Source organism: Barbus barbus, assembly GCF_936440315.1.
Source record: "Barbus barbus genome assembly, chromosome: 43".
NCBI classification, from domain to species: domain Eukaryota; kingdom Metazoa; phylum Chordata; class Actinopteri; order Cypriniformes; family Cyprinidae; genus Barbus; species Barbus barbus.
In genome coordinates this window covers 1,334,223-1,360,616 of record NC_136721.1, presented here as the reverse complement: position 1 = coordinate 1,360,616, position 26,394 = coordinate 1,334,223, and the positions used below count along the sequence as shown (strand labels likewise).

The window sequence follows — 26,394 nt, the reverse complement described above, 5'->3', positions numbered from 1 at the left end:
TAGTCGTGCGGTATGGCTGTATGTCCGCATGCTGTAAGCCTATATATTTGGTAAAGGTTAAGCCTTTTTGAAAATCCCTAGCGCACTTAATTGCATTGAATGTGTAAATGTATTGAATATTCAAATCTTTAAAAAGTATATTTAAAAATTTCTTGCATATAATTTAGTATTAAAGCAAAAGGCCACACGTGTATTTGTACACGTTCATGACTGTTTCTTAACACGCTTTTGTAGTGCATTTTGTTATATTGTCAAATTAAATGTTTTATTTTAATCTACATTTTTAATCATTTTGTTTTAATAATCTTTTGCTGTGATTTAAAGAAGTACACTTATTTTGATTTATTTACTAAGATACTAAAGCACATGTAAAATACTTGATTATAATTTTAACTGTAGTGAGAAATTCAATATTTCGTTTAAATATCCTTTGCTGTTCACAGTTTTAACGGTGAAAGAGAACAAGGTAAGAAGCTGCTAAATATTTAATAATATAAAACTAATGCAACCTACTCAACTATTTTTTTCTTAAATGTTGCTGTTTTAAACAGAAAATATGCTATCATTTACATTATTCATGTAATTCATAACTGAATGTATTGAGATAAGCAACATATGCTGTGAATGCAGCATTAAAGCAACTGTTTGTATTTTTTTTTACCTTGAAATATGAGTTTTAAAATCTTTTTGATGGTTCACTGACTTCTAATAAGGGAAATGGCTTCTGTTTCTGTTTCCTCAACTTTGAAAACGTCTTACCTGTGCATTTAACTGTACAATTGTTAATGACAGAGTAAAAAAATATAAGAAACCTTTGACCGACGATGTGTTAAATCACACAAATAAAGCAGTATTAAAGAGAAGAAGAATGAGAAATCTCACCCATGTATGGTTTTGTCCCTGCAATAGATGTGGCTTTCAAGTCCTCCTTCACAATAGCAGCGATGTTAAAATCTGTCAGGTGAGCGTGACCTGCAAAGAGATAAACATTAAATAAAACCATATACTGTACACTACCGTATTTAACATGTGACTACAAGATATAAACACAAATATAAGCAAATAAAAAAGATTAATTTGTTTTAAATGAAAGTGGTTACACTGATGCTGATGCCAGAGATTGATGGTCCCATGCTAATTGCATCCCTATTTGCATACTACCAAGCATTAATTTAGCTAGTGATGGGAAAGTACTCACTGCTGAAAACATGGGACATACTACATCACGAAATCAATGCCTGCAAGGTCTATAATATCTGGAGAAAGCTATTCATTAGCATTGCCATTCATCTCAATGGCATTTGCTCAGTTGGAGCAGGACTGGAAGTACATTCATGATGCCATCTTGTTTTCTAGCACTTAGATTTCTTTTTTTTTGAGGCAATCATCTCAGCTGTGTAACTGACAACACCAAACAATGTGCACAGTCCCAGCCCTTCTCTAGCTATTCTTTATCTATCTTGAGTCATAAGCATAATTCATTTTCATGCTTTCAAGAGGCTTCAAAAGACTAAACAAGCAGTCACTGGCAATGTCAACTGCAAAGCATGTATTATTATATAATTAGCATCCAGCCACAATATTCTAGCACAGCATTGCTTCACATGTCATAAGTTTGGCACCACAATATGCCGTCTGTTTTGTATTACACGTTTTCTGAAATGGTATGTTTAAAAATATTAAAGTGGTTAACGGTCTAATTAAGTATTCATTCATTTGCATACATTTCCAGAACAGATACCAGAACATTTGGATAAAATGTTAAATATATCAGGGTGAATTACATATTAACAAACCCCTCTGTAAAAACCTGCAGAATATAGACACAAATAAAGCTGGATAGTTTGGTGTATGACAGTGCAACTGAAATTTCTTAAGATTTAAATGAGAAAAAACTCACAATTGTAATAAAGCGTAATAAAATACATATATTTTGGATGCTTTTTCTCTCCCACTAGTCTCAAAGTTGACATGTTAGGAAAGCAAAATAGCCCATCTCAAAATTGACCACTTAATAAGAAGAGAGAGAGAAAAAGTTGCCTTAAACTAGCTTTAAAACAGATTTTTTTTATTTTCTTCATCTTGGATGCACTGATTTTTCCTTAACTTTGATTCATATGTTGAAAAACGGTGCTGGCAAGTTTGGCATCACATTACAACAGACAGCTCAAAACAGCAGCAGCTTTGTCTCGGTATAAAGGTTGAAACAGTACCTTCCAAAATCTATTTCTTCCTTTCTGGCCTAATTAAACGGTTTGGCTTGATTTGTGGGGCAGTTCCTCTACTCATTCCTGGTAATCAGATGACACTGAGTGTAGCGAGCTTCGGAGGAAATAACAGTGACCGAAGTGAGGAGGCCAAAGTCAGCCTTTCACCTTGATGAAGATCTGCCATCGCCGCAGGGCGCGAGGAAAACGCAGCAGATGCGACACACAGAAGGAAGAGGGTACATGGGGTTCAGTTTCTCGAAGCGTATGCGTATGTGGGCCTATTTCACAGAGAGAGTAGATGCTGTGGATGTGAATGTAAAACACCTTCATGCAGCAGCTGCATTGGACATCAGTGATAAAGAGAAGACGAAAGAGTTTCCCGCAGAGCAACAATCTCATTTGTATTCATAGCTATTCCGTTGCAGTCTTCTTTTTTCAAAGGAGTCGTGAATTAAAAAATCAAGTCAAAATTATATTTTGGCATATTATCAGAGTTTATTGTAGTACAAAAACATCCTGTTAGTTTCAGAACTCAAAAGTTCCTGATAGTTCAAAAACAGCTTTTATTGAAAGTTACCGTACTTTTAACAGTAATGTGTTACAATATTGTGTTACTCCCTTAAAAAGAGTAACTAATTGCAATAGTTAAGCAATGTGTTATGTTACTTTTGCGTTACTTTTGCTCATCTGTGCTGGGCTTGCCTATTTGCTTTTAATATAAAAAGTTCTATTTTTGGCAAATGTAAAAGCCCTTTCACACCAAAAGTGAAATGAATAAGCGTCAGGCTGAAGGAAATGTAAATTCACGTCTATACAGTAATTAACTATTGCTCACGCCATTCTGGATTGCATGAAGAATACGACGCAGGAGAAGAAAGTTCAACACTCTTCAGCAAGAAAAAAAAGAAACATAAATGTGATGTTTATCTAAAGTCATTTTTGCTTATTAGTATTGTTGAATGGGATCATTGAAGACATTGATGGTTAATAAACTGGGATTAAATACATAAAGGATATCTGTCTTATTTTAAATATTTAGTTATTGAAGGTTTGTGTCAGTAACAGTAACTGGCATTACTTATTTAAAAAAGTATTTCTCTTTTATATTAAAAGAGATGCACTACTTTACTAGTAACTTGAATAAAGTAATCTGATTACGTAGCTCACATTACTTGTAATGCATTAACCCCAATACTGACTATTCATTTTATATTTTGTTTCGGTGACAAAAGCCCGCCTCTGCAGAAGAAGATCAAGAAGCCTACTTCATCATTGCCTCTTTAGCCCCTCCCATCGATTCATGCATGTAGTGAATGGCGAGTATTTACGAGAGAAACACAAACACGGGATTATTCCAGAAACAAAATGATAGAGATACCTGAGAGGATTATCCTTTTTATTTACAGACATTGGTTTCTGGTTGCACCAGCACAGGTCTCAGGACACATTTCTTGAACTTTCTCTCACGTGTGAGAATGCAGTGTTTTTCTGCTCTCTCTGTGTGTCTGGAGGCTCTTGGCTCCTGCAGAAGGGGCACTGGAGGTAATGTACCTCTCATTCCTCAAGGAGTAAAAACCCGACTGTCCAGTGAGCTGTGGAGAGCACCTCCTCTGGATATGAGGCCTGCAGGAGTCAGCGCTTTCCAGACACCCTCCAGGGGTTAAAAACAGCACTGCTGCGTGTCTGTAAGCCAAGCGCCTAAATGCCCCTAAAAAGCATTTCGACTTCCAAATATCTGTCAGGATTTCACTCAAAAGCAAATGGATGTTTTGGCATGGGCTTCATCAGCAGTTAAAGGGACAGTTCTCAAAAAACGAAAAAAAAAAAGATGCAAAAACACTGATTAACCTTTAATTACTGCTTCGCCCCACCTCTCAAAACAGATTTTCTTGACAAGCAAAATTTAAATTAAATTTTTAAAATTACGTTTCTCATGTCTGTTGTAGTCAAGTTCTCATGTTTACATCAAGCCAATGTGCAAAAAAACAGTATATACAGTATATAATGGTATTAAGGTAATTTCCTGAGGTACTTTCACTTTTCAATGTACAAGCAAGATGTACAAGCATCTTTTTATCAATAATTTTCATCTCTTTGCATCATTAGGTAACAAAATGACTCTATATTTCATGCAAATGCCACATCCAGAAACTCACTGAAACATGTGAATATGGCTTATAAGGAGACATCGCTCCAGTTATAATGTGTTTATGTAGTTTTTTGCAGCACAAGCAGATATATATTCTGCAATAGGACAGCACTAAAAAAATCCATAAAAATAACGCTAACGCTTTGCAAAAACGTTCCAATAAAGTCATTAATTAATTAAAGCTGTGAGTTGATTAAAGTTGCATATCAATCATATCAGAGGATATATTCAGAGAAATGTAATTATTGGGTTAAAGAATTTATTAGATATTTCAAAAAGACTTTAAAACTCAATGCATTGTTTGTTTTGTTTCAATGACAATGTAAGCCAATTGTTGGCCTGCAGTCCACAGCAATCGAGTTTGCAAATCTTTCTAAAAACATGTTCTTTTATTCTGTCTGTGCTGTTTTAATTGTTGGTATGTATATATATAGATAGATTGATATATCATGTACACACATATATACACAATGGACCTAATCAACAGACCTAAAACAACAGACAGAAACAAAATATTCCCTAAAAAATTGAGTTAACTCAGAATGAGTGTGAAATGGAGAGGCATTAATTGTCGTAAAAGTCTGTGTCAGAGCCACAAGAAGTGTTTAGTGCTGTTTTCCCAATCTGAATCTGAAACAACTGCTCTGAGAGCAGTGACATAAATCTGTACCGACAGACGCAACCTAGATCAAAATAGAAAACCCCACTGATGTTCTTGAGCACAGGAACAGATGTCTACCTGAGGCACATTAAAGGACGAAAACTGTACACTCTTAAAAATAAAGCCTCCAAAAAGGGGTTTTCGCAGCAATGTCACTGAAAAAAACCTTTCAGTGAGCAGTTCTTAACCCTTTGGGCCTCTTCATTTTTGGGTCAAACTTGGTACTTTTGCAGTCTTGAAATGTAACTATGTATGCATGTGTGTATTTATTGATTTATTTTCAGGAAAATCAATCTATTATATTTTTGTTAAATAATATTTTTTTATTTGAATTCTGATTTTATAAACGGTACTGCCAAGGTACCCATAAACATGTCTAAATCATGTGCATGATTTTTTTGTGTGTTCACAGAGCTGATCCCGTATGATAAAGCTACTGTTTTTAAAATTTCAAAATGTAACATTTTTCAGTTAAAAGTGACCAAAGAAGCCCAGGTTAAAATAACCATTTTTTCTTAGTGCAAAGAACATTTTAAAAATCAAAACAACCATTTTCTACTACATAGACGCTTTTGTGGAATGGGACATTTTCATGGATGTTAAAGGGTCGTCATGGAACCACAGATGCCAATAACGAGTCTCCTTTAATTATAAAGGGAGGCTGGGGGTAACGTGACGAGAGTGATGCGAGAAGATGACGGATCCAAAAGCAACTTTTGTTAATACAACTTTAATTCATTCGTTTAATATAAGTGAGTGTCTTTATTGTTGCTGGGTTTTCAATAAAAAATAACAATGAACCAAAAACTAAGCATTCGTTTAAGGGAAAAGACCTTATTTGGGTTACAATGCAAGGTATATCCATCTTATTCATTTAAAAGTTATAAATAAAAGTTAGAACTGTTACTATTCTAATTTACGTAGGTCATTTTCATCTGTGAGGCCCAAAATGGGGGGTGCTAGCTAACAGGTTAATATATGCGAATTTGCCATTGTACTATGGTTGTTGTGTTTTAATTAATAAGGTAATATTTATTATTCCGTGGTCTGTCTGAATACTGGCTTCTGATTAGTAAAACCGTTTAATGTTAGTAATTAGTAAACCTTAATCAAGAATAGGAAAGATCTAACACAGATGTGAGAATGCGTGATTTGTTAATGCCGAGTTAAACGTTCTCACTCTTTGCTGTCTCTTTGTCGTAGAAATGGTTGTTCATTCTTAATTTGGGTTTGGCAACAAATGAGTTGTTTTAAGTCAGTTTAATAAGTTGAAACGACTTTCACAGTCAATTTGATTCAACTTAACTCATGTTTAATCGTTGCTTCTTGTCGGCTTAGGCTATTTTTTTTTTCTGACATTGATTTAGGTTTGGCACACGGCTTAGCTCTTCAATGAAGATTGTTTTAGAAATCTGAGTGGAGAAAATGAATGCTTCCAGAACCAAAGCTAATGAAACTTGCATGGTTATTGTTGATTTCCACACAGAAGAGTGTAAGGGAAATAAAAAGATGCTGAGAGAAAGTTCACTGGCCTTCTCTGTCATCTTCAACCACCTGCTGTTTGTTGTTGTTTAGAGACGGGGTCATAACTATCTTCACATTAATATTCCCCGCCTATTATCATACTGATGAAAAATTATGCAGGTTGCTTTTTCTCCCTGACAACACTGGTTATCCAGACCAATGTGAAGCATCTGCCACGAATAACCTTCAATGGCTTTCTGTCAGCTGTGTTATCACTCAACAAGTCCTAACAAGAAGCACTAACAGCAGACGTGATGGTGATTTATAGTAACTTTAGGACTTACCGTGCTCGTCCAGCAAAATGTTGTCTGGCTTAATGTCTCTGTGAACACAAATAAAGTTCAGTTAGGACAAACGTTCTGTTGACACTCTAACAATTCATCTGGATACAGCAGAAACCAGTAAAGCAGCACATTAACGTGTCAGTTGTAAAATGAAGAGACAAAAAGAGCAGCGTCACTGGAAAACCTGTGCGTGAGGAAGATCCAGAAAATGAGTCCTATATGATTACAGATGACAGTCACAGCGTGCTTTGAGGTGTGGAAGCTTGTTTCTGGCAAAGCAAATAGCGACTTTTTATCTCACAATTTCAACTTTTTTCTCGCAATTGCAAGGTCATATTTCACAAGTTTGAGAAAAGAAGTCTGAATTGTAGGATATAAATTCGTAATTGCAAGAAAAATGTCTGAATTGTGAGATATAAACTCAGAATTGCGTGAAAAAAGTCAGAATTGCGAGAGAAAAAGTCAACTTTTTAAACTATTTTTTTCTTTCATGTCAACTCTTGTCAAGACAAAGCAACGGCTGAATCTTGCTGAGCAAAAAAGTTAAGTCACAATGAAACAGAAGAAGAATTGGATGGTGCTAGATCGACTGAATACAAGCTTGCAGGCGAATGTAAGAAAGAGACTAAATAAATGATCGGTCCTAATAATGTCACCAGAGAGACGTTGTTTCTGTTGTTTAGAAGATATTCCTAGTTACGACATTTTGGTTAAGAATTCTGAAACATATGCAGAGAAGAATTGTTCACACCTAAATAAATATGCATTTAGAAAATAGCTTGGGTGAATGATCTTTTTCATTAGTCAACACGCTAATAAAGACTATCTGAATAATAATACATCTGGTGAAATGTCAGCGAAAGCTCTCAATAGTCAAGTTAACAGATGAACACAAGACCACACACTTACAGTATGCTGATCATGCATATGCACAATAGTGTAAACAATGTTTATGAAATAAATTAGCCAGTCATTTTTATGGCATATCATGTAGTGGGAAACAAAATGCGAAAGTAACCAAAACTAATAAACAATGACTGGCGAGTCCTATATCATTTAGGCTACATACTGTATATCGAACAACTATTATATTTGCATAAAACTGTTAAGGATGAGTCAATACTTTTGGATTAGTTGACAACACATTAATGTTATTGAAATGCATTACTGAAGAACTGAATAACTTCTAAATCATTCACTTGCGATTAGTTTTATATGCTAGTTTCAGTAAGTTATAGTTAAGCTAAACCAGTGAGAACAAATAAATATTTCCATTAGGTATGATATGTTCCACCTTAAAAACGGGCAAATTTTCTAACCTTATTAAATGCATGCATCATCTTTCATGTAAATGAATGTATTTATTCAATTAATGCAATTAAAATAAAAAGATACTATAGGGCTGATATCAATCAAATTAAATCAATCAACAAAATATTAGTGTTCTAAACATTTTGGCCACCACTGTAGACAGCTAGAAAAGCTCACTAGATTTTGAAACAGAGATGGCTGAGTGATAACATTTAAAAGCAACAAACCAAAAAGACGTTTCTACACATTAATTTTCCACTAAATTGGAATCCATAGACCAATTAATGTCAACTTTGCATATCAAAGCGAGGAGATGATGTTGACAGTTCACAGGTTTTCTCCACAAACAGGTGAGCTCAGGTGAGAAAGGTCAAGCGTGTTGAGTTTAATGAGCTGACATTTGCACAGAGCTACAGCATATCAGCAGCACACATTATACCCAAAGATGCTGCTCGTCATGGCAGCTGCTGGATGGTTTCCTGGGCAACAGGTGTCAAGGGAACCTGCCTCCAGCCTGTTAGATGCGCTTTTCATCCAATGGGCAATTACTATGTTATTAGTTATGTATATAAGAATTTATGTGTCTGTTTACAGTTTTGTAGTGCAAACCAAGCCAAGTTGAAGAATTAATCCAAAAATAAACCTGTTGATTTAACTATTGATGTAATTCCGATTTTTTTTCTTTCTGCACAGGTAATACAAGTGCTGTCTTTGTTTGGTTTTAATTTAGATCATTTTCCTCCTATCTTTAACTATGATGTAATTTACTGGTGGGAGCTGTAATTTGCTATTATAACAAAATCAACAATCTCTTGAATGTATTCTGTCACACTTTATTTTAAGGACCAATTTTCACAATTAACTGACTATTAACTATGACTTTTGCTTGAATAATATATATATATAAATATATAGAAAATGTTGATTATGTACAGATTTATTAATTTCAAAATACTGTATATGTTGATACACAAATATTTAAGTAGTTTGAGAGAGTTGTGAAACTCTATGGACTCGTTTCCAGATGATGCATTTCCAAAATTATTTATCACAAATCTACACTTTAAATAATAAGTAAAGAAAGAAAGAAAGAAAATGTACATTTCCGTTAACCCTAAAACACAATGCAACGAAGTTCAAAATTCTAAATACATGTAAAAAACCTGTAAAAAAATATACAGAAAATTGTTTTTAGGTACAGACATTTGTAGGTACAGACATCTGTTGTGGATGTTCGTGGCAGTTTTTATGAGGCTTTTTTAATATTATTCATATCCATATCGGAATTACATCGTATCAACCGAAACTAAGAAATATGCTGTGAAATTAATTTTGGCCATATCGTCTATAGGACCCCTTCTTTACATTGACAGGCTGCCAAAATGAGGCATACAATATTAAATATTGGCATATCAGTAACTCTTCTCAACTGAGTGCTGAAATAGAAGATCTGGCAACCTTTAAGCAACAGCTGTCAATAGTTGTGCCATCCTATATCGTTATTAAGGTGCTTTGAGTTCAGTGACTTGATGACAGTAATACTCATTACTTGTCAATTATGTCTAAAACCTCTTGGAGTTGATTCACTTGTTATAAAAGTGACGTGGGAAGTCAGCATGAGTTCTTCCTTCACACCTCACACACCTGGCCTTTCTCAGAGCTCAGTGTTATCTGACCACCTAAACCCATCCACCGCCTTTTCTTTCGCTTGACTGCTCCAACAACCTATTAGCAGGATCTAATGGCCTCATTACATCACATATCATGATGAGGGTTGTAAGTGAGCCGGCCTCCTGGTCACCGGATCCCTGCTGAGATACTCAGGAACAGAGGGACGGCTGGAGACCGACACACAAGCTCTTCAATAAACCCTTTGTGGGCGGCTCAATGTTTGCTAGTGGTGTGTGATGAAGGGAGATGGCTGATTTTCAGCTTAACTGGACTAAGCTGGACATGCGTTACCCTTTACTGGCCTTTTGTCCAATAAAATCAACTCCATGATTAGAATATCCAACCAATATTTTCACTATTAACTCTATACATTGCATATTGTCTGTTTATTAGTACGTATAAAACACATATTAATGTCTTATTCTTCACAATCATATTTTAGATCTCTTAATCTCTACCCCATACCTAAATGTAACAACTACCTATCTATTATTAAGCAGCTAATTAGGAGTTATTAAGGCAAAAGTCATAGTGAGAATTAGACCTTAAAATAAAGACTTGACTTAAAAAAATTTGTCTATCCATTTGTGGCACTCATGACAGGAATATTTGTGCAAAATAGAAGAAAATTAATCAATACATTTATTGGAGTGTTGACTTTGGTGTGCTTTTGCCATAGTGGGGTTACTTTCCTTGGCAGATGAAAAATAAATAAAGAAAATAGCTGTTTAAATTTAGTTTTAAACCTAAGTCATTCAGTATTTATTAATCGATGCCATTTAACTGAATTTCGTTTAACTGTATAGGCTGCAGGACTGATAATTTGCCATATTTTCTGCGCTTTTCTCGCTGCCACACACATATACACGTTTCTATACAGTTTCAGAGTTTTTGCATTTACAGACCTGGACTCACAACCTCTGCTATCTTTTTATTCTTTATTCTAAAAAGGGACAATGCACATTAATTGACATGAGCACTCGTTATAAAAATGTGCCAGATTTGGCAACACAGGTTAATTTTCATCTGCAGTCCCTGGCAGGTTGATGGTACAAAGTATATGCCTAATTAATAAATGGTAAGACCATATGGTGCATTAAACATTAAAGAATCCTGTAAAAGCACATGCCAGTAAACATAAACAGAAGAATATTGACACAAACACAACACAATTACCCCAATACATATGCAGACAGAACATGAGTCTTCTTATGTTTTGAATTATGATGAATTATGGTTTTGTTTAATGAACTTATTACGTGGAGGTGGGGCCATAAAAAACACTATATACAATAACATATATGCAAACATAATCCTGTTTTCTCAGTTTAAAATATCATATTTAGTTACAAATTTGCAATGATGATATAAAACTGATCTCTTAACCAATGTTTTCAAAGCCTGCTTCAAAGCCTGCTTAACTCATAATTTACCGCTTGTTAATAGTTAGTAAGGCCGTTGTTAAGTTTAGGTATTGGGTAGGATTAGGGATATAGAATATGATCATTCAGATTATGTTCTTCGTAAGCACTAATAAACAGCCAACTTATTAATAATAGGCATGCTAATAAGCAACTAGTTAATAGTGAGAATTGGTCTCTAAACTGAAGTGTTACCGAAAATTCAAGACATAGTTAGAAAGCAAATTTACATGAGATCTTGTAGTTCAATTAAAAGTCTGTCATAATTTAATGACCCTTATGTTATTTTAAACCCAAAAGACCTCTCATTATTTTTTTGAGAAAAGAAGTTTTCACTTGTCCAAGTACATTCTGTTAATTAAAATTATGTAGTACTTAAACTTAACCAAGACACAAAATAACTCTGAAGCCAAACTACAGCTTTGTGTGATGAACACAATGAAATCCAGTTTGTTATTTGCTGATAATCTGATGATAAATAAATACTTTTAATGTCCTTGACACTGTACTGAAATGTATAGATGAAATTTGAGACAATTTTGATCATTTTAATTTAAATTTTTATAAATTTATCATTATATTAATGATTTATCATTTTAAATTTTTGTCTACTTTATAAGACTTGGAATGAATTGGCATGAATTGTTGTTATGTATTTAAAACCCCTTTTGTGTTTTACAATAAAATAACAGCATGCATATGTGGAACGATATGAGAACGAGTAATACAGTGAGCGGCAGCATTTAATTTGTTGGCGAACTATTCCTTCACTAAGCCGTGACTAAAGGTCAAACTGAAAGCAGAGATGAAACTCGACTAGATATCAGCCTCAGCTGGAACTGTTGCACATCCTGAGAACAAAATGAGATGTGACATATACCAGCTCATACAAATGCACTAAAATAAACACAAGCAGAGAGCAAAACAAATGGCTCTAAGGCTGCAGAGCACATCAACTCAAGATTGATCTGCAGGTGTCAGACTGAGATGATTCAAGCTGACAGCTGTCACTCTATGTGAGAGTACAGTCAACATCCATTACCAAACGGTTCAAGTAAATAATGCTGAAAAAAGATTTAATAACCAACACCTTTCATACAAACATCAGGCATCTTAATGCAGCTTTTCAGTTATGATACTCTCAAATTTTTGAGGTGTGTTTTGAGGATTCATGCTGCACTTTTTAATATTATGCAATTTTTGACTGTTTATTTATTGTACAACAAAGCCACTACATCGCATACAATAACTATAGCCTATACAAAGCAGGGTCTGCATAAAAAGACAAAAAAAAAAGAAAAGAAAATTGTAGGGATGGCATACAATATCTATGGACACCTGTTTTTGTAACATGTCTGTGTGTTCCCTTGTAACCTAGTTTTCCCCGTGTTGTCTAATTGTGTCATTGTGAAGTCATTGTGTTCACCTGTCGGTCCTCATTATCTGCCCCTTTATAAGTTCCTGCGTGTGAATGTTAGTTTGTCGGTTATTAATTCATGTACTCGTGTGTGTGTGTGCTGTTGGCTCCTTGTATTTGTTCCTGGATTGTATATTAAAAGACTGTTTAATCATTTCTGCTCCTCGTCGTGCGCTCCTTGTTCAGCACTACACGTAACAGAATAACCGACCGAAAAGTTTAGCAGCGTGTTTTTCCCCGTTTTGTTTCCCATTTTTTGACAGTTTTTTGTTTTTTCTGCCGTCCTTGTCCTCCCGCTGGAGCAGGGGGACCGCTCTCTCGAGGACCACGCCGAGGATTTCATTTTCCTGCCGAATTATACGAGCTACCCGGACAGCTGCCTCTGCTCGTTTTACCAAATTGGACTGAACACCTCCACACGAGCGCAGTTGTCCGGGGACGGTCCTCGAGAGAGCCTCGCCACATTCATCGAGTGGGTGTCTTGCAAATCGAAACTCACCGTGGACATCGCAGATAATAACACCATCCCCACTCGGGACCCAGTGCCCGGTCCTCTACCACCCCGCAGCGCGGAGCTGCCCGGGCCCACCGCAGACGGAGAGCCAGGGCCTGCCGCGGTCATTGAGCCATCGCCATCAGGAGTAACAGAGCTGCCGATCGTCCCGGAGCCTGAGCCGCAAGCGTCTGACCAGGTGCGAGAGCCGGCAGTTCAAGCGACGCCACGGCGCCACCGCTGGGGATGAGCACGAACTGGACCTGGGAGATCTCATTGACTTTCACCCTGACACACTCATCCTTAAGCCATCTCCTGAGTTATATTCCTGGGAATTTATCCCATCCAACCTCCCTCTCTCACCTCCGCTCATTGATCTGGTCCCTATTCCAACACCTTCACCGCCGGAGTTTGTCAGCCCCTCTGCTCACCATCTGTGGCGTGGGCTCGCCGCTGGTCTGCCGATCTCCAGCTCCTTTGGCGTTGAGTCTGGAGGATCCCTTGTCTCCGCCCTCAGCCTCCCAGACTCTGCCTCGGTCCTGCGACCCAGTGGCTCCACCTTGGCTTCCAACTCCCTTGTCTCCACCGGAGCCCGTCAGTCCACCAGCTCCGCCGGGCTCCCTCGTCCCTCCGGCTCAGACTTGGTCAGTCGTCCCCCTACCTCCACCTTGGGACTACAGTCCTCCGGCTACGCCTCGTCCCTTCGTCCCTCTGGCTCCGTCGGGTTCCTCCTTCCCTCCAGCTCCACCTCAGTCCTCTGTCGCTCCGGCTCCGCCGCGGCCTTCCGGAACTCCGCCTTCACCTCGGTCGCCGAAGCCTCCGGTTCCGCCTTGGCCCTCCGGATCCTCGGCCTCACCCTGGCTCTTCGGCTCTCTGTCGCCATCTCGGGCTCCACCACCACCTGCTCCGCCGCCGTTGGTCGCCTCCATGGAGTCGGCGGTCACTCCTCCACTATGGCTCCTCCCTCCGTCGGCTCCTCCGTGGGCCACCATCATGACTGTAGCCTGGGTCTTCATCTGGCTCCTCCTGCTCTTGGCTTCCCCTTGGCACCTCCCATCCTCCACTCCCCCATGGACTTGTATTATGTTCTGTGTGTGGCTTGTCTGCTCTCCTGCTCCACTTCCTCCTCTAGAGCCCCCACCCTCTTTTTTTTATCTCATGACTATTCCATGTTATTTTTTATTGAAAACATGAGATGAAGAACCTATTAATTAAACCATTTAAAATGATAAAAAAAAAAACAGAAAACTATATAGAAATATGGCAAACCACACAGAAATATCAGGCATGTAAAAAAAGTCTGTTGATATTGACACAATGCACTTGTGTTATTGATTTACATGCATCTTCTATTGTTCTGTTATCAGTAAATTCAGTCTCAGTAATATTTTATACTATTTTTAAGTGTTGCATTCTTTTTTGGCATCTATTTATAAAATAGTTTGTGGTTTTGGCATGTTTTTTAGTAAAAGGCTGCTGCTGATTACTAACTGCTGACAGTTTGTCTCTTCTAGTGTTTTGTTTCGTACTGATAAATTGGATGTGAAAGGCAAATGCCCGTCAGCATGCACTAAAAATGTACAGTTAGTGTTTTTATTTTAGTTGGATTCATATAAACTTTAATATGACTCGCGTCGGTTCAATGTTGATGCAGTTCAGTTCGCCAAAAATTGAAATTCAGCTCAGTTCAGTTCAAGTTTAGTTCTCATCTTATATGAAGTATATCATTTATCTAATATGTACAGTAAGTGTAAATTATTTTAATGAGTTTGCATGACTTTCCTATAATACTAAACGCAACTCAAACAACAGTTTAGAAAACAAATCCCATCTGAATAGTGCAAATGAAGAATGGCTTTGTTAGTGAATGTGCTGGTCTTTCTCACTCATTAGCCACATCCTGTTTTGAAGAGCCTCATCTCTTAAGATTCTGTTAATTGAGCAGCACTCTAGTGTTAATAATTCAAGTAGCTGTGAGCAAAAAAACAGGGTGTATTGTTTTCGTTTCAGAAGTGCAGTGGGACAAGGGGTGTCCGTCTCATGGGAGATCTTCCATTAGGAACGGAAATGCACCGGAGGCTGATATGTGACATGTGCTGTTCCTCATGTGGTATAAGAGATATTGTATTACAACACTGCTATTAAGACAACATAACAGGACTAGTTAGTGAGCTAAACTTAGTGGAGGTTAAAAAAGTACAAGAGGCAGTGCTGTAGTTAAAGCTAAAGGCTCTTGCTTGTGCAATAGAGTACGTTTTCATTAACAAAAAACGGTCACACTTTATTTTAATGTCCAATTCTTGCTATTAACAAACCATCGACTTTTGCCTCAATAAACTCCTAATTTGCTCCTTATTAATAGTTAGTAAGGTAATTGTTTAGGTATTATGTAGGATCAGGAATATGAGCATGCAAAATATGTGCTTTATAAGTATTAATAAACAGCTAATATGTTAATAATAGGCATGCTAATAAGCAACTAGTTCATAGCCAGAATTGGTCCCTAAACTAAAGTGTTACCACAGAAACGTCTCATGTTTTTAAAGGGGTCCTATTATGCCCTTTTATGAAGTCTTGATTTAGTTTTTGGGGTGTACTAGAACAGTTCCTTCTCAGGAACTCGAGCTGCGTCACCACGCTTTGGGAACCCCCCTGCGTGACCGGCTCTGAATCTGCTGTGTAATCTGTCCAATGGAAGGGCACGACGTCACAGGCGGGAGACGTCAGAGACCAGGAAGCATAAAAGCACGTGCGGCAAAGCGGGCGTCAGCCTTCTGTCATTCAGAACCGCGCTCTCTGTGTGTCTGTTCTATTCTGTTGTCTGCAAGCACTTTCACAAGGAATACATAAAACTGCACTCGATAAGACACTACACTGATTTGCATTCACCAGTATCGTGTCTAAGAGTGGCACTAAGGGTGAGGGCAAGTCACGCTTGTTCAAGCCTGTGTGTGTTTCTCTGTAAACCAGGGGTGTCCAAACTACGGCCCGCGGGCCATCTGCGGCGCTCTATAACTCATGTGGGGCCCGCGAGGGATTTAAAAACCAAATGATAAGAATCTGCAGAGGTGGGCAAACCACGGGCGTTTTCATCCAGCCCGTGATGCAGTTTGTTCCAACATGCAATATCAGTAAAATCCTATAAATGGCGCTGTAGCCTGTATTGCAGCATATAACCCCTGATTTACACCATCCCGCAGTTCTGACGCGAACACCGGAGCTGATCGCGGCCGCTCCAGTCGATCCGCGGCGCGTTTCAGAAGCGGCTCTCCGCGTGGCTTCACTAAAGACAGGCGCCGCGTCTATTTTTGAATAGTTCAAGCCTCACAGCGAATACAAAATAAAAAGTCAAAATGGCTATATACACTACAAAACTGGCACAATAGTAAAAAAGTTACATGTTTTAAAAATGTAAAAGTGTTCATTTGTTTTGAAAAATTATTTGTATTGGAACTGTTTTAAAAATGCTTAAAAGACTCTCCAGTATCAGAACAAATGGCAGTGTTATCCTCCTGCTCACGGGTGCTGTCATTTGGGGAAAACATGGAAATAATTTGTAATTTTATCTTGCAAAGATATGATTTCTTCTTCTGTTACCCACACACATTTTTATGAAAATGGATATAGTACAGTTTTTTTCTGGATTACAAATCGCGTTTTTTTTTTTTTTTTTTTTTATCTGAAACGTGCTGTAATTTCCAAGGTGACTTATATAAAGCAATCAAGGTCAAGTGCAAAGCGTGCTCATCAGGATTGGTGATGAATGAGAAAAGGCAAGTGAGTTTAAATTGTACATATTCCAGCAACCACGCCACTAGTTTCAGTTTCGCTTTAAATATTTAAGGCTGGGCGTTTATAATATATGTTTATGGTGAATGCCACTATAATTTGTTTGTTTTTTACTTATGTTTTCGTTCTTTTTTCTATTCTGAACACTGCTACATTTACAGGACTTTTTGTGGAGTGTAGGGAATATAAAAACATGTTTCTAATGTTTGTAAACGTTTCGTTTATTTTACATTTATTTCTGAATGAAATGATAAAATGTGTCTTATACATAGACTTGTACACCAATGCAACTTATCTGTGTCATAAAGTGCTCATAAAAATAGGTAGAGATGGTACAAGAAAAGAACTGCCATGTATGTACAAGTATACATAGTACAGTAGTAAGTGAGTGTCAATTTAGAATTAAAAAAAAAAAAATAATTTGTCAAACATTATGCGGCCCCTCACTTAATGTGGAAAATTTGATGTGGCCCTCGAGTCAAAAAGTTTGCCCACCCCTGCTGTAAACGCTTCATCACGGCTGGAGACACACACGAGCAGTGCGTGGCTTGCCTGGGAGCGGAGCACGCGGCCATTGTGTTCAGTGAGGGGGCTGATTGTCCCCACTGTGGGCGCTTGCCGCTGCGTACGCTCCGCTCCCGAAAATCCTTGTTTGTGGATGGGATTTTCACGAGTGAGCCCCGCAGTTCGGGTCCCGCTGCTGCCGAGGCAGAGCGGCATCTGTCCTCGTGAGGGTCACAGTTCGATCTGGAGGAGTATATACGGGTATAAAGAGGAGACAGGTGCAGCCACTCATTCAGGTCACCATCCTTCATCAGAGGCAGGTCCTACCTGAGAGCAGGGATGGAGCAACTGCAAGCAGAGACTGACAGAATGGTCTGTCAAAGGGAAGACACGGGATCATCAAAAGGAAAACGTTAATGTGGAAGTTGCTGACCGGGACTCTGGGCAAGCTAACACCCATACTGGGCCTGGCGTCAGACTGTTCCACCCAGTCTGACTGCCGGGGGTGCTGGAGGAAACTCTACTGGAGGAGGAAAAAGGCACTCACTAAAGGCCAGCCAGGACGAGCTGGTAGAGAGATCCCAGGAGGGCACCAGGGGTGACCTAGGAGGATTTAACCTTCTGACGCCCCTCAGAAACCTAATGTTCAGGTCATGCATCCTCAAGGACTGGCCGTCCACTGCATTGTGATGTGCTGCGATAGCAGCGACATACACTTTCAAGGTGAAGGGTGACAGCCTACGCTCCAACCTCTCTTGCAGGAAAGAAAGCATGACTCTAATCGAGCATCTCCGGGGGTCTTCTCGGCAAGAAGAACCCCAACAAACAGACTCCACTTCAAGGCAAACGCTCACCTCGTAGAGAGGGCTCTGGCCTTAGGTCTGTCGCGTCCCATCCAGGAGCCACACATGGAGGTTCTAGAGATCTGGACGTGGGTGCCAATGGCACCGAGCCCCTGAGAAAGAAGGTCCTTCCTAAGAGGGATGCGCCAGGGAGGGGCTGTCGCGAGGAACATGAGTTCCAAAAACCAGGTCCTGGTGGGCCAGTAAGGCGCAACCAACAAGACCTGTTCCTCGTCCTCCCTGACCTTGCACAGTGTCTGTGCGAGAAGGCTCACTGGGGGAAACGCATACTTGCGTAGAGCCTGGGCCAGCTGTGTGCCAATGCATCTGTGCCGAGTGGGGCCTGGGTCAGGGAATAATATAGAAGGCAGTGGGAGGACTCGTGAGAAGCAAACAGATCCACCTGAGCTTCCCCAAATCGACTCCAGATTAGCTGGATCGCTTGGGGATGGAGTTACCACTGTCGAAGACGACGACGAAAAATATTCGTCAACGAACCTTTTTTCTGTGACTAAGACGAGACGTTGACGAGCTAAAACTAATGTCTGATGATAAAAACTATGACGAAATTTATGCGCGTTTTCATTAACAAGACGAGACTAAAAGGTTATTTGAGGACTACCATACATTCAAAATACATCCTATAGGCTAAGTTAACTGTCTTGTCTTTCAAAATGTGCGTCTCTGTCATTGGAAAAGGGGCATTTGCATGGCAGCCGCAGTGGACGGATAGGCTACCAAAACGCGAACTAGCGATCTGAAACAATGGCCTCAGCACCCGAAGGGTTAGGGAGTGAAACATTTGAAAATCATATGAAACATTTTAAATGCATAGCTGATTCAAAATTGCTTCAAATTATGTTGTAACTTATGCTGTAATGTTAACATTTAATCTACAAGCTCAACAGCTCTATTATCTGTAGAAGCAAACCAGGCCACACATAGAGAACAGTACAGTATTCAGCATCTGACTAATGCTTGTGCATGAGACTTTTTTTTTTTTTTTTTTTTTTTTTTTTTTTTTATTATTTGTGCCTTTTTACTTTGATTGTATCACTGGATGTGTAAAAGCTTCATGCAGTCATTACCTGTGGATGATGCGTTTGTTGCGTAGGTAGTGCAGAGCGAGGGCGATTTCACACACGTAGTGCTTGACTGTGCTCTCTGTAAAGTGCACGTTCTGCTGTAAATGATAACGCAGATCTCCTCCCAGCAGCAGGTCAACTACCATGAACATGTCCTCCTCATCTTGAAATGAGTACCTGCGTTAGACAAATGATGACAGTGAGTTCTCATCTTTCTTCATAAATTCACATTAGTTTACGCGTCTAATTTGGAGTCTTTCACATGTATTTGTTTGACGTGCAATATGAAGATGGCTATTTTAGTAGGATTACTGGTAGATTACTGGCTATGTTAGTACAACTGATACACCTGCTTGTTAATGCAAATATCTGCTCAGCCAATCATGAGGTGGCAACTCAATCCCTGTTGGGGCAGAAATGTGATCTAAGTGACTTTGTGGAATGATTGTTGGTGGCAGACGAGGTGGTTTGAGTATCTCAGAAACAGCTGATCTGGGATTTTCACGCACTGTAAACAGTCTTGAGTTTACAGCAAATGCAGAAAAACAAAAAAACATCCAGTGAGCGACAGTTCTGTGGCTGAAAACGCCTTGTTAATGAGAGAGGTCAAAAGAGAATCACCAGGCTGGCAAGAGCACAACAATATACATATATAATAACCACGTATTTAAAGGAATAGTTCACCCAAAAATGAGAATTTGTAAATTTACTCCCCCTTCCATCCAAAATTAGGATGAGTTTGCTTCTTCATTAGATTTGGAGACCTGTGTCACTGCATCACTGTCTCATCAATGGATGCTCTGCAGTGAATGGGTGCCGTCAGAATGAGAGTCCAAACAGCTGATAAAGACATTACAATATGCAGAGCATCCATTGCTGAGACACTGATGCAATGACACATTTATTGAAATTTGATGAAGAAACAAACTCAGTTTCCATTTTTAATCAACTATTCCTTTTAAAAATGGAAAACTTTTTCAAATTCAAATTCAAATTTTATTTGTCACATACATATACATACATACATACATACATACATACATACATACATACATAGTACGACATGTAGTGAAATGTATTGTACGACTGTCCAACAAAATTAAGAAAAAACCTCAAGTTTACAAAAATACAAATAGAAAAAGTACAGTAAACAGATAGATAGATAGATAGATAGATAGATAGATAGATATATATATATATATATATATATAGAAATAAACTAGCAATAAAATAACAAATAGATATGAGAATAAAAATAGATATCAAGAATAAAATAGAATATGATTCTATATAGATTCTGTAAAAGTAAAGTGTATGTCAGTGATAAAGTGTCTGTGTGCTGTGCAGTGCAGTAAAGTGTGTAAACTGTGCTTGTTGAGCTATTTTGTGGGGTCATAAAGCCAAAGCAAGCAAAAGTACAGAACCTCAGTCATAGAAAAGCACAGAAATTGTTTTCCTGTTTGTTTGTTTCAGAGGAAGATCTCCCACTGGTCGGTCTGATCTTATTCTGCTTGTGGCCTCAGTAACCCATCGGTCAATCAATGTCTGACGCTCTCGGGGGCTCTACATCAGCAAACACTAATTTTACTCTCATTTGAAAAACCATTCAGCAAAGCAGCATTGATTTTACATACTCGCTGCCTGCTGATGTGCCCTTCCATTCATATTTGAAAAATGACTGGTTCACAGAGCTCTCACAGCATAACAAACTAAAAACAGGTTTGTCTCATCATTTTTTCAAAACTGTACACACAAATCCAAGAATTGCGCACACAAAATGCAAAATGCCTCACATCTCTTGTAAAACAAGTACTGCATTCAAAATATCACAAAACATCTCAAAAGCAAACATTTGCAAACACCTTTGCCACAATATTAATTCCTGTTAGATTTGTGTGTTACACAGAGTTGTTTTGCAAAAAAAAGATTTTTGAAGGCCAATAATTAGTGTATGGTTTTGCAGATTTGGTGTGTGCTTCTGCTGCTTGAGTGTCAGTTTTCAGAAATTGTGTGATAAGTAAATATTTTGTGTGTAAGCAGCTGAAAAAACTAAGTACACAAATCTTTCGTGTTTCTTAAGATACTTAAGTACACGTTTAGAAGTGCACTTTTAATAATGGCAAATTAAATCAAGTTTTAATAAACATTCGGCATTCTTAAAAGAAATACTTATTTTGATGTTGACTGACATACTAAAGCACATGCTCTTCAGTACTTGATTATAATTTTAACTGTAGTTGTTTGTAAACATGTAATTAAGCTTCCAAAAACATTACATTCAATTTGCATAATGTCTATTATGTTAAGTATATAATTTCAGAAATAAGTACTTTTAATAAAAGCACAGTGTGCTGACGTATACTTCTTTATTCACGAGGGTGTAGTTAATATTCATGAAGGACAGCAGACATCTCAGCTGTGGAAGTGGACGGTCTCAATGCAGGAAGTAATGTAAAAGAACAGAAAAGTCTTTTTAAGCATCCTGTTTACTTTGATCCCTGGAGATGTCCATCTGTCAGACTGAACTCAACACGTGTCTGCCATATACTCAATGTGGACACAAATAGAACAGCCTGAGGCTTTATGAGCAACATGACAACAATCTGCAGATGTTCTCATATCACTGCTTAATTCAAGAGACCCTCGTGAGTCATCTAGGTGAACATGCTAAACCATACGCCACAGTCAAATACACTGCAGAGCTCACTGCATCAGGATGGGAACCATGTCAGAATTTAGAAGGAGACTCTATAATATTAAAATATTAATACGCAGTGATTGTTATTTTAGACAGCTGACATTAAAACATTGCTGGTCACCATCAAAATAAATCAATAGGAACCTACTGTTATATTCGGGTCTATATATATGGCTTTGGTCTATGGGATTGTTTTGCTTTTTTTTTTTTTTAGAAAAGTCAACAAGCCACACAATTTCAGAAACCATACATATGTCACATCTAATAAACTGTGCAGGAGGAGTTCCCGGCCTAAACAGACAGCTTGTTACTAAAATGAGCCAGAAGGATGTGTATAAAAAGCCCTTAGTTGCAGAAAAGCAAGAGATAGAAGGAAACACATTGGCGGAAACTAGACTGCTTAACTGCTCTTTATTGCTCTCTTAATAAAATAAACAACGTTTGGAATGGATAACTCTCTACTTGGCAGGGAAACACTTTTTACTGAAGTACTAATATATATGATATTTTGTAACAGTAAGCATTTAATGGCCATTATATTGAGCTCAAACTGCATTGTTTTTCTTTGGATATATATAACAAATCTCATAATTATGTCAAAAATGTACTGTTGCTCATTTAGTTACTTCTGTTTTCTTTTCTTTCTTTTTTTTAAGTTGAAGTATTTATTTGTTTTGTAATTTTGATGTCTATATAAAGTGTTAATTATGCATAATTATTAGGCAAGAAGATATTCTGATCATATTTTTTCCTAAGCACATTTCACCAATTCCAAACCACGTCAGTCTTAAGTACTATTAATTTTGTATATAATTATTTATAATGATATATAATTATTAATGAGGACTGAAAGTTGAACAGTGGCTTATATTCAGATGTGCATAATAGCTAAATTAAGGCGTGACCATTTGAAAAAAGAAATTGCCCAATAAGCATTTCTTGTCCAATGGTCACATCTTAATTTTGCTATTTCTATAGTATTGCATGCTTCTCATGGAGATTTATTAATTTCTGACTTTTCAGTGTGAGTAAAATCATTTTTTGGCCCATTTTACCTGTAAAAGAAAACCTGCTTAATAATTACACAAGTGAATATAAGGCGTTTTCTACTTTCCACCCTCATTAACAATTATATATCACTTATAAATGATTTCGTACAAAATTTAATAGTAGTTAAGATGATGTGGTTTAGAATTGATAAAACATGCTTGGAAAAATATTAGAATATCGACAGAATATCGGCCTAAAAATCATGCACATACTGTTGATTTAGTTTTAGTTATAATACTAAAAATATTGAAATTTGAAGTTTTTTTTTTATTATTTGAATTTAATTTTAGTTCATATTTATAAGTAATGTTTTTGGTTTATGGTTTTAGTTTTAATTAACAATCATAACCCTGTCTTTATTACGAAACGGCAAACAATTTTAAATTTATGCTTGGCAAATATAAACAAAAGGTTTTAACTTTGGCATGAATTTTCCATCCTCTAATGACCCTTTGAGGCGGTTGATTCGTGTTTGAGGGCATCACTGAGATCCTGCACTACAGCAGAAGAACACATCTAATAAATGACTGATGACAAGCAAAGGGCATTGCATGAAAACGTGCTTAGGATGCCACCGTGACTCGTGTCACATTGATTTTAAACTGCGCTTTGATTGACAGGCTTTATTTGTCCGTTGGCAATGCCTGCTCAGCGTTCCCTGTCAAAGAGGGACCAAATTACAGCGCGGTGCTGAGAAAGCGTAAGGTGTGAGCCCAATTCGTCGAGCTATACTTCCTGCACAAACACACTGCTGGCAGAAGAGTGATTCACCTTGAGCACATTTAGGGCCTCTTAGAACCAGTTTAAAATGTGAATAAGATAATGCAATCAGAATATGTCTACATGTGTGCTAATAAAGTGCATTGGCTTTCACTTCAGGCTAAATGCTATTCTCTTGTTTTAGACACTCAGAAATCAGGAGAAGAGAATTCAACTTTCACCACAAGCAGAAGAGTTTCGTGGAAACACACGCCACGTGAGACAGGAGGAAGCCGTGTGAGAGCTCTTCTTTAAATATAAAGAAGGATGTAGTCTCAGCTGGCCATCAGAGTGGAGCTTGTCTACATCTCATTAAAAGTAATAAGGCTTTCTTTTTAAGTTGTAATGCAAAGACTAGTGCTATATTTGAATGCTGCACAGAGAAATATGTGAAACAGTTGTCTATTGCCAATTATTTTACTGATAATATAATGATACAAATTATGGTTGCAAATGGTTTCCCGAAACCATATTTGCAACAAATATTCGCAAACAGCATTGCAAAGTTGCATGATTGGAACTGCAGCTCTCGACCTGTGGTTAATAGCAGACGTGAACTTTAATTAATTAATTAATAATATTTATAATATGTGACCCTGGACACACAAAACCAGTCATAAGAGTCAATTTTTTGAAATTGAGATTTATACATCAACTGAATAATTAATCTTTCCATTGATGTATGGTTTGTTATGATAGGACAATATTTGGCTGAGATACAACTATTAGAAAATCTGGAATCTGAGGGAGCAAAAAAATCTAAATATTGAGAAAATCTCCTTTAAAGTTGTTCAAATGAAGTTCTTAGCAATGCATATTACTAATCAAATGAAGATATATTTACAGTAGGAAATTTACAAAATATCTTCATGGAACATGATCTTTACTTAATATCCTAATGATTTTTGGCATAAAAGAAAAATCTATAATTTTGACCCACACAATGTATTTTTGGCTATTGCTACAAATATACCCCAGAGACTTAAGACTGCTTTTGTGGTCCAGGGTCACATATTAATATAAATTATTCTCTTAAACAAAATAAGCAAGCTGACATGCAGTTCAGTCTGTGTCTTACAGATGCCATTCTACATCTTTTAGTTTGTAAAATGAGTTAAAGTGCGGTTTTATAATGTCATTAAATGTATTGTTGAAAAAACATGATGCCAACAACAGATGTGGAATGAAGTTACTATGGTTTTGGGAAACGAGAGGAGACCGTGAGACAATAGAGAGGAGACAACAGTTTGGAGAATTGATGGATGGATTTTAGTTTCATTTGGCCACAGAATATTTTCCCATACAGCTGGCTCACAATCTCATTAAAACCTGTCTGGTTTGAATTTGACCCAAACAGCAAAATACAATAAGAATTCTTACTTCACATAAAGCAGATGAAAACTATTTATTATTATTATTTTGGATTGTGGCAATTAAAGGTAAAGCTCACCCACAAAATTAACATTTTGTCATTTAGTCATCTTCAAGTTGCTCCAAACCTTTGTGAGTTTCTTTGGTAACACTTTAGTTTGGAGACCAATTCTCACTATTAACTAGTTGCTTATTAGCATGCATATTATAATATTGTAATAATATAAAAATATTGCTATTATTAGTGCTTCTAAAGCACATACTAACACCTTATGGTCATACAGAATATTTTAGATCATTTAATCCACCCCACCTAAACTTTGCAACCTTGTATGCGTCTTAATTGTGGATGTTTTTGAAAACACAATGCCCTGACCTTCCTCTGAAACTTCACAGTATCTACTGCTGTCACTGTTTAACAATGTTACTTTTGAGAAATGAGTGACTGATCCTTGCTTGATCCTATTGTAAACAATTTAAGAACAGATCAATCTTTAATCATTCTATATTTGTCAAAGAATTCTGACTATATTAATTATGTTGTCTGTCAATAGTTGCACGAACAAGATTCCAGCTGCCAGAATCTCTCGGAGAAAGAGTTAGTGAAACACCAGAGAGAGAAGGAGTACAGCATTTTGATGTGTCTCACATCTGACCTTGAGTGCCTCTCTCGGTCCAGCAGAACTCACACACATCCGCAGCACTGCAGGGATCACACACAGCGCTCCCCTCCATCTCAAACTGCTGCCAGCACATTACTGTTCCACAGCCATTCTTATCAAATTTACTATCCCATGCAGCACAGCTATTATTTAGAGAGGGCTTCTCCGCTGTGGGCTATTTTTACTTATAAATTTGTAATAAAAAAATCAGTTGTATTGATTTAATCATTCCTGCATCACATACTGATGAGGATGATGGTTTGTGTTCCAGTATGCTTTAGTGAATCCTGAGAAAGAAAACAAGAGGTGTGTCATAATATTTGAGGCGTTTTTTGTTGTCATTTGGAATTGATTCTAAATTAGATTGGGCAGCTTGCTGTAAAACCAAAGTGATCTCATTAGTGTTCATAGGAGTGCACAGATACGTTTTTTTGGTGTGGTTATATATATTTGTTGTATTCTACCCAGGCTAATTGGAAATATACTGTATGCT

The 26,394-nt window shown here is 37.5% G+C and overlaps 1 protein-coding gene across 1 annotated transcript in view; it reads right to left on the bottom strand.

Annotated features, from left to right (window-relative positions):
* The window catches only part of stk32a (serine/threonine kinase 32A), a gene marked incomplete at its 3' end in the record, with an annotated part of 50,917 nt that overhangs the window by 13,874 nt on the left and 10,649 nt on the right, over window positions 1-26,394 (bottom strand). Inside the window, exons 4-6 of the mRNA XM_079404522.1 lie at window positions 19,365-19,538; window positions 6,829-6,866; window positions 883-972 (exon numbers count right to left, since the gene is read on the bottom strand). Of these exons, the coding sequence (XP_079260648.1) occupies window positions 883-972; window positions 6,829-6,866; window positions 19,365-19,538 (302 nt within the window). The remainder of the gene's footprint in view (window positions 1-882; window positions 973-6,828; window positions 6,867-19,364; window positions 19,539-26,394) is intronic.